An 8,817-nucleotide genomic window follows, 5' to 3' on the forward strand; every position below is an offset into this window, starting at 1 on the left:
TTTTTGTCGCCCCCACATTCGATAATTTTGTAACGGTGTTCTCTGTCAAGTAAAGGACGTTTTATATAACGTTTAAATAACACTTTTTTTTTCGGTTAAATCTTGAAATGAATACCGTAAAATTGCTTGAGACTTATTGAATTGAAGAATTGCTTGAGCAACAGTAATGTTATGATAGTATTATAAGTATATTTCTTCTCAAGCATAAGATTTTGAATCAAAACGACAGATTTTCACAAATTTTTTTTTCGGAAACGTCTGTAAAAAAAAGGTGGGGGGGGGGGTAATTTTCGGAAAAAGTTCGTTTTGCAGTACTGCTTTCGCATTTATACGACGCGTCGTATAAACGAGGTTCCATTAGAGCCTGAGCCCCCCCAACATTTTCAATAAGTTTACGCCTATGGCTCTGCCCCTCTGAATCCAACTCATATTTTCATAAAGGGTGGTTGATGACGTAAGCATTATCCAACCCCACCCCTTGTCATCAAAAGTCAGCAAATCGAAACCACACCCCCCCCCCCATCAATGATGAACAAATACTTGAACGGCCCCTTGTGGGAGTGATCATTGTTTCTGTTGTCCCCAGCTCAGTTACAGCGCTGAAAGGTGGTTGGTAAGAGTTGGACACAAAGCACACGAAGGAAGAGAAGTAAACTTCTCCTTACGGGATTGATAGCTAATATAGGTCCGAATGGTTCCCAAACTATCTGATCACTAATGCTTCAGTTAGGCTCTTTGTGTGAAGTCATCCTTCATCCCTTTTTTTCCCAGAGAATCTGTGGAGTAAGGCAGGCAGAACCATCTCTTAAAATTTACAAGCCCAACTTAAAATAATTCATTCTCAAATCAATATTTTGCATACTAGTGTCAAGCATCTGATTGAAAAAAATTCATGCCTGGCCAAAATTTTTACATGGCCCCACACGCTAGGCCCTGTTGTGGACACAGTTTGGAAACTACTGAAAGGAATAATTCATTTTAGTCATCATGATCAGGTGACAAACCATCACTTAAAGGCCTGTTTCCGCACATTGAACAGTTTAGTAGTTAAATGAATTTTAAATTGTCAAGTACTTTAGAATGTATGCCACCATTAAGGCCTGTTTATACAGGTTTAGTAGGTAAGTTATTAAGTGATTTGCCAGTGTGTGTGGTTTCACATTATCTACTAAATACTTATAATTTCATTATTTAGGTTAGGACAGATTCAGGCCGTCATTCGGGGGACAACTTTAGAAAATACACTAGTATGTATACATACATTGAGTACATGTTCTTTGTCGTCGTCGTCGTCCCCCCCCCCCCCCCCACGGAAAAATTGAAATGATGGCCCTGGACAGATTTTAGAGAATTTGACAACTTAAAAATGTAAACTGCTGAATCACTTAAGCCAGATTTTACTACAATTAGGTTTTCTGCACCTGATGCAACATGAACACTCTCAGAGTGATATGTCGTCCACTTACTAATAGGAAAACCAGTATTACTGTTTTCCTTCAGATCGCAACATGCCTCACGGCAGCGCTTTACACCGTGCGTGATTGGCCGATTGCTCCTGGAGAAGTGAAAATATGTCATGTTTTTGGCTCATCTTCTGTTCACTTTTGTTTTCTTTCCCTTCCTTTCTGTCCCCCCCCCCTCTTTTTTATTATGCAAAAAGGCAAAAATATGTGGATATGCAAACAAACAGATGATGTGCCATGGTAGGAAAAAGAACATACATAGCGTGATAAAGTTACATGTTTCTACCAAAACGAAATGGTCCTATTCGGTTTACGCGCCACAGAAAAACCTGGCTTTAAAGAATGCAAAAAGACCTTAAGTGGTTTATATAGAAATGTCCTCTCAACTTGTTAATACAAGATTCATTGAAAGACTGGTTATTTGTGGAGATGAAGATTACAAGGAAGAAAATTCATCACTGCCCCCACGGGGACTCGAACCTCGGTCTCTCGCTTGCTGGATGAGTGCTCTGTCATCTAAGCTATGGAAGCAGATAGAATATTTCAACCTTGGAGAGTATATATATATATATATATATAATGAAAGGCACCGTACATAGACGGCGTTAACAATCAACTAATAGCTCATGAATGGCATAGGCCACATGCATATAGAAATATCCTCTCCACTTGCCAATACAAGATTCATTATTAAGCAGGCGAGAGACAGGGGTTTGAGTCCCCGGGGGGCAGTGATGAATTTTCTTCCTTGTAATCTTCATCTCCACAAATAACCAGTCTTTCAATGAATCTTGTACTTGAGTTGTTTACTTGTCAAGTAGACTGGTTGATAAATCCGTTCCTGCTTTTATGGTTAAGTAGGCCCTGTACACATGCGCCAGCGGCTTCGGCGACGTATAATCCAATGAGCATTGACTAATTGATCTCTTATGGTGGGAGAGTTTTTTTTTTTTTTTGAGTACTTGATGTGTGTGACTTGAAATTTAGTTAACTACTAAACTACTTCACGCGTGTAAGCAGGCCTTTAGGTGGAATTTTTTACATGTTTTTTATCAAGTGTTCAACCGAATAACACAAAATTTATAAAATGGACAAAGCATTATTTCTATACTACAATTCTGATATTAAAATAAAGCTTTATTTTTTTATAAAATATTTAAGATGCCTATAACATTAAAAATAAAAATTTCAAGCCGGAAAAAACTTTGAAAAAAAGCGAAATTTTTGAATAAAATCTTAATCAAACATATATGAGAGTTTACGATTTTTTTACCTAAAAGAGGCAGAACTTGTCTTTTGATCAAAAACATCTTGATAACGGGGAAAAATGTAAATAATGTAAGGTGTTGCCAAATTATGATAACAAAATTTCTTTTACATAATGGAAAATTCCATATTTTCATTTTGTTAATTTTTTGTTATCAGTAATCAAGATACAATATGTAGAGAATTGTATTTTATCACAATTATTTTTATAAAACTTTCCTATTTTTTCAAATATTTCTTGACGCACCTAATGTGACCATGCATCCCGTTATTATGGATCCGAATCATTTTTTTTTTTCAAGATGTTCAGTCATTTATTCTCCTAGTTAAAACGCTCATTGTGCCAAGTTCTATTAAGCTAGATCACTTTAAAATTATTTGGCCGTCAACTTGTTATTTTATGTCAATTGTGCATCAATGTGTCCCTTGGTTTTTTCACATATGGTCACCTTCATTCTGACTGGCTTTGAGTGGAAAGACCGAAGTAACTGATAATTACGTAAAATGTTTTTCTTTTTTCCCGCCTTTCGCCTCAATTTGATAACGTTTCGTAATGTATAAAGTACTTTAATTGAGGGCTTTACGGTGTGATGATTGTGGTAAGGTTTTAATTTTAAGGATATTTGAATATAAGTTTAAAAACAAATAACATCCATTTCTTGGAGTAGCAATGGAGGAATCTTCGGAGGAAGAAAAGAACATTGTCGAGTGCTTGAACAGTTGTAACATCACTCAGATATTCGATGTGGTCCGTCAAAAAGCTTCGACCGGTAGCAAAGACGTTGTGCCTCTATTGAAGGCGATGTTCAAAACGAGTCCACCAGTCAACGACCAGTGTCTCAACCGGCGGTTGGAAATATTCAAGTTTGTCATCAAGATCTTGGAAACAACCGAGTTCCCGGCTATGTATTTCACTAACATCATTACACTGTTGATGAACGAGATCGAAAGATTCCCAACGACCATGCTCATGAAGATTGCCAACTTCATTGCATTCGAATTGAGGGAGTGTCGCAGCTGCGATGGTAAATGGCTGGAAGTTCTCCCGAAGTTGCTGTCGGTGATATCCATGAGAGACACGATTGTGTATCAAGGTATTGATAGTTCGGGCTCGGAGCTGAAGCGCTTGGCCCTGAAATGGTTGTGTAACAATGCGTCTAATTCGAAAGCTGCTACGCAGTTGGCTTCGGCCCTGAGAGATGTCAAGCTGACGAAAGAAGAGTCTGAATTTGTAGTCGAAGAAATGTTGACCATCTTACCGGAACTGAAATACCAAGACATGCCTACATATGTCTATCAGCTTTTAAAATTCCACGTGAAGGATTTGCATCGAAAGATAATGCAGTGTATTGTGATGTATTTCGTGGCAGAGGATAAGCGTATACGGGAAGAATCTGAGAAAGACAGTCCTGCTGAGTTTGCCGATGCTGGTTCGCTGCACCAGGTTGAAGGATCTATCATACTTATGATTCAGTGTACTTGCAGATCTAACCATAGCCTAAGTAAAATTTTCATCTCTATGTTGAAAGAAATGCAGCCGATCCCAGAGGTAGCAATGTCGCCATTTGTGTTTGCCTGTGCTATGTCTCTGTCTCAGATTCATCAATTTCAAGATCAAATTCTCGATATCTTGAAAGGTGCTGTGCTGCAGTATTATCATCAACGGGAAAAGATTGAACAGTCGTTCTGGATCAGAGATGTTTTACCAGTTGAAGCCAACATAAATAAACTTGTCAAAGAAGCAATACAGAATAGTAAACAGGGGTGGGATCATGTTGGACTTGGTCTTGTTAGGTTTGGATTTGTATTATTAGATGCGTTTGGCCCAAAGCTAGTTTGTGGGAAACTGCCTACTGCAAAGAAACCTCACATACCAACAGCTTCTGAACGTGCCTGTGCATTAGGTAATCTGATCTTGCGACAAACGTTCAAATCGCATGTTCACATACGAGAAGAAATATTTGATGAAATTTTGAAAAGAATTGTGACAAATTCTGTGAGTCCCGTTACGCATTACATTGACGTGCTCTCCAGAACAGTGCAAGGTGATCCCCAACTGCTTCTACAAGCACTAGCCAAAGTGATCGGAATGATAGATTTTCTGCCGAGTATGCCATATCAAAATGCTGTGGGAATGCTTAAAGCACTATCTCTTCTGCTAAAAATCAATATGCCACTTAAGGATGCGTTGATGATCGTTCTACGGAAAGCTTTATTTCATCGAGATCTTGAGTCCAGAAAAATTGGTATCAGTGGTTATCTGGCGATTCTCAAGAAGCTCACAGCTGTTGGTAAAGTTACCCTGAGTGAAAGTCAGACATTCAGTAGTCAGTCTGGTTCATTATCGTCAAGCGAAAAGGGTAACCCCGGTAATCACATTGAAAGGTCTAGAGTCATGTGTCTTGAAATCATGAGCATTTTGCAACGAGTATTGATGCAACAACGAGAAGTCAAGCAGATGTTGTACGAAGGTCTCTATGATGTAGTAATTAATAATTCATCATTAGCTGATATTGTGTTGGAATTATTGTTGTCCCGATTTCTGAAGTTTTTTGAAGCAACAGATGAGTCAAAACCTCCCCTTGACCTCGCATCCTGTGTTGAAAGTTCTGAGAAGATCAGATTTGGAGGAGACGAACCAATAGCTCATCTAATAACTGCAATGCATTTAATATTATGGGAAGTGCGTAACGTTGAGGATGCTGATGATGATGAACTTGACGATGATGATTTTGATATCGAACATCAGCCTCAAAGGATGACCAAAAAAATTTTAGAAACTTTGGCGACCAAGATGGCTGAAGTTGAACTGAAATTGTATCATTTGGACAAATCACAAGATGAAGATTCCACTTCAGAAAAGAAAGATATTGGTTCTCTTTTACTGGCTGCTTATGATTCTCTAATTGAACACATTCTCACAAGAAATAAAAACTTCCATCTAAGTGACTGCGAGCTCGCTTTAGAACTTTATCAAAAACGTAGGAATGTGTCAAAAAACATACGAGACAATACTGAAAAGAAAAAAACAGCATCGAAGGCCAAAAGTGTTGGTAAAAGTATATCTGATTCACACTTCACTCTAAGATTCTTGGCAAAAATCGTCGAAGCCATTTTCTGTGACAGTAACGCCACACATAAAGAAGGGTTGGAAGTACTTCGGGCCAAGAATAGCTTTGTGAAATATATTTTAGAGTCGTTCAATGGCAAGCTAAGTTGGTACCTAGAGACTGGCAAACACGATGGTTTTTCAGAATGCATGCCGAAGATCAATGATTACCTCCATGGTGCTGCAAGAGTTTTTTTGAAAGTCTACAATCAGGGTCTTGGCACAAGTTTTACTGCATTAGATCAAAGTACAGTGATGTTTTACATAATTGACAATCTCCGATTGATATTCTCGTTGATGTTCTCGCAAGATAGTGATACTTATACCATATTTATCGAAGATCTTGCAAAGGGTTCACCATCTACTTTCAGCGATCCCGCTATTCGTGTGATGAAAAAGTTCGAAAAACTCCTTGTCAGGGTTCTATCTGATACATCTGACAACGAAAATCTGGAACAAGTTGTTCCACTTCTGTCTATAATATCCCATCTTGCTCTGGTCCCTTCAAATCGGGATCGGACAGAGGTTTATGATTTTATAAAGCAGTTGTGCTTGGAGCAGTCGTTCGAAGATATAACTATCACGAAAAAACTTTTTGCACTGTGTTTGAATTTGAGTCGGCAGCACAAAGACCATGTGAAATTCTTTCAGGAAATTGCTTCTGATTTACACAAGGAGTTGGGCGACAGTGACCCTTCTGTTGAGGTGTCTGGAAACGTGAATTATGCCATAGTGAATGCAAGAAGCACGATTGGATTGATATCCTTGCTACTGGGTGATATAGAGCAAGTTTTGGAGGAAGTTGAGTGGATGCTGGGCATAGTGAAAGGACAGACAACGTATGTTACCTCAGAGAAAAGAACCGATAGTCAGTGTGACAAGGCGACGATGGAAGACGAGTTATTCCAGTTGGTTTTCGATCTCATTAAAGTTATACATAGGATTCTGGAAACTGCGATTCCTCTCGGAAATTCTTCAGGCAATGTATTGAAAGTTGCATCGAGTGCTTACAAGTGCCTTACTGTTATTTGCAAATATTTCATCGCTCAGTATTCAGATAAAAACTCAAGCGGACTGCATCCGTCCTTCGAAAACATCGCCAAGTTTTCAGTTTCCCACTTCACTTCAAAAGTTTATTCCTTCATCACGTACCTACAGAGCATTGATGCTCCCAACGATGGCTCGAAGAAGAAAAAGAAGAAGCCAACTCTTATAGGAGATGTGAGACTCCCGCCACTGGTGTTCGCCATAGAAAAATTCGAACAGCACTTGATAATGTTGGCTAAAAAATCTAAGAAAAATCTCATGGCTAATGCGAAACACACAATATCGAGAGACTTCCGTATCGATCCTCGAGCTCTTGAAGAGCTGAAAGAACAGGAGAACGAAGAAAATAACGAAGATGAAGCCAATGAGTCAGCTAATGTATCCGGAGTCCAAAATGTGCCTTCAGCATCTAAAAACGTACGTGGACAGTTGAAAAAACGAAATCGCACAACTCAAAAGGGACCGGAAACCAAAAAGAAAAAGCCTGTAAAAGCTTGATTGTGTGATTGACTTTATCATATTCTTGTATGCTGACACTTCAGTGCCTGTCATGTTATTTGTACACATGTAATACGTATATAAACAAGACTCTATAGCGACTAAAAATTGTTGACACAGAAAATTTTTATATGTGATGAATCATGATAAAAATCAGTCTGGGGACAGAAACAATTTTCAAAATTTATAGCAATGTCTACTAACATAAAAAAGGAAGGAAGGAGGGGTCACTGATTCATGGCGAAGTTGGAAAAATGATAATTTTTGATAGGTTTTTCTGGGGGGGGGGGGGGAAATGTTTGGCTTTCGGCTAGACCAGTGTTTCTCAACTTGCGGACAGGATTTGATTCTAACCTAATGAAAAATGATTCAATTGTAATTTATGTTATTAATATCCATACAAGTTCAAGTAAAAATTGTACCTTCGTACTTAGGTTCACCGTACCTAATCAAGGAAAACATGGGGGGAAAATTTATATCCTATATATACGGGATATCACTGATTGTTGCCGCAAGATATAATTTATAACAAATTTACTAATTATTGTAAAAATGGAGGGGGGGGGGAGAAATAAAGGGCTGGTACAAATCACAGTTAATAAAAATGTATTTGTCAAAAAATGAATGGATGGCCATATTTCATTGAAAAAATAAGGGGAATTGGAATCTCTCATAATGTGTAAAATACAAGACATCACCAACTGTCATCAAAAACATCGCCATAGGGTCAGAGTTTTGGCTGGGGGGGGGGGGGAAGTTAAAAATGGCCAAAAATCTACAAACATATTTAAATGGCCCCCCTTAGTCTGGGAAGAATATGGAAATTGACAAAAAGTAATGATATCAATTATTTTTGCAATGAGATTTTAAAATGTATAATTCTAACCTGTAGCTAGCGATTTCTACTTGGAACCATTTCTTGACACTGTCCAAGTAACCCTATTTCTAGTTTATCAGTTCATTATTCATAAATTTCACTGTTCTAAGTGATTTTTCTGTCTAGCTAAAATTATTTTACTAATCTATACTATTTGACTATATATCAAATGTGAATTTCTCTTTATCTCGCGTGTGACAAAAAGTGATGGTTGCAACGTCCCTTATGGGAGTTGCTTGCCCGGTTCGAAATATCCAGCAATAAAGTGGCAAACGACAAGTGGAAAATAATTAGAAACAAACTTTCGCATGAAATATTATTATTTATTCAATTAATTATATGGGTTAGTTAATTTTAACAATGGATTAGTATGTCTTGGAGCCCTCTATTGGACGTTAGCAGTAAAGATACTGGCTCACCAATTGATGATCAACAACAGTCAACCTGTGCAGCGATCGGACATCCGATGTTGTTAGCTTTTCCGTAAATACCACAGGAGTTTTCTCAGTTGAGAACCGGAACACCTTGATCAGTTCCTGGAGACCTCTCGGTTGAGG

At 38.2% G+C, this 8,817-nt stretch overlaps 2 protein-coding genes across 2 annotated transcripts in view; one reads left to right on the plus strand and one right to left on the minus strand.

Moving 5' to 3' along the window:
- Nucleotides 1–2,788, minus strand: part of Etf-QO (electron transfer flavoprotein-ubiquinone oxidoreductase) — a 38,064-nt gene extending 35,276 nt beyond the window's left edge. The window contains exon 1 of the mRNA XM_089240541.1: nt 2,737–2,788. Within this exon, the coding sequence (XP_089096667.1) occupies nt 2,737–2,773 (37 nt within the window). The 5' untranslated portion in view covers nt 2,774–2,788. The remainder of the gene's footprint in view (nt 1–2,736) is intronic.
- A 477-nt stretch (nt 2,789–3,265) lies between these two features.
- Nucleotides 3,266–8,466, plus strand: FANCI (Fanconi anemia complementation group I). The gene has a single exon (XM_089240545.1). It carries the CDS (start codon nt 3,400–3,402, stop codon nt 7,381–7,383), a length of 3,984 nt encoding a protein of 1,327 aa, XP_089096671.1. The 5' UTR covers nt 3,266–3,399; the 3' UTR covers nt 7,384–8,466.
- The last annotated feature ends 351 nt before the right edge of the window (nt 8,467–8,817 follow it).

Source organism: Pholcus phalangioides, unplaced genomic scaffold (assembly GCF_987345545.1).
Source record: "Pholcus phalangioides strain wild (caught in Gottingen) unplaced genomic scaffold, Ppha-v1.0 ptg000013l_1, whole genome shotgun sequence".
Taxonomy (NCBI): Eukaryota; Metazoa; Arthropoda; class Arachnida; order Araneae; family Pholcidae; genus Pholcus; species Pholcus phalangioides.

Bases quoted from the DNA above. Each gene is read 5' to 3' on its own strand.
- FANCI (XM_089240545.1), top strand. From the start codon at position 3,400: ATGGAGGAATCTTCGGAGGAAGAAAAGAACATTGTCGAGTGCTTGAAC.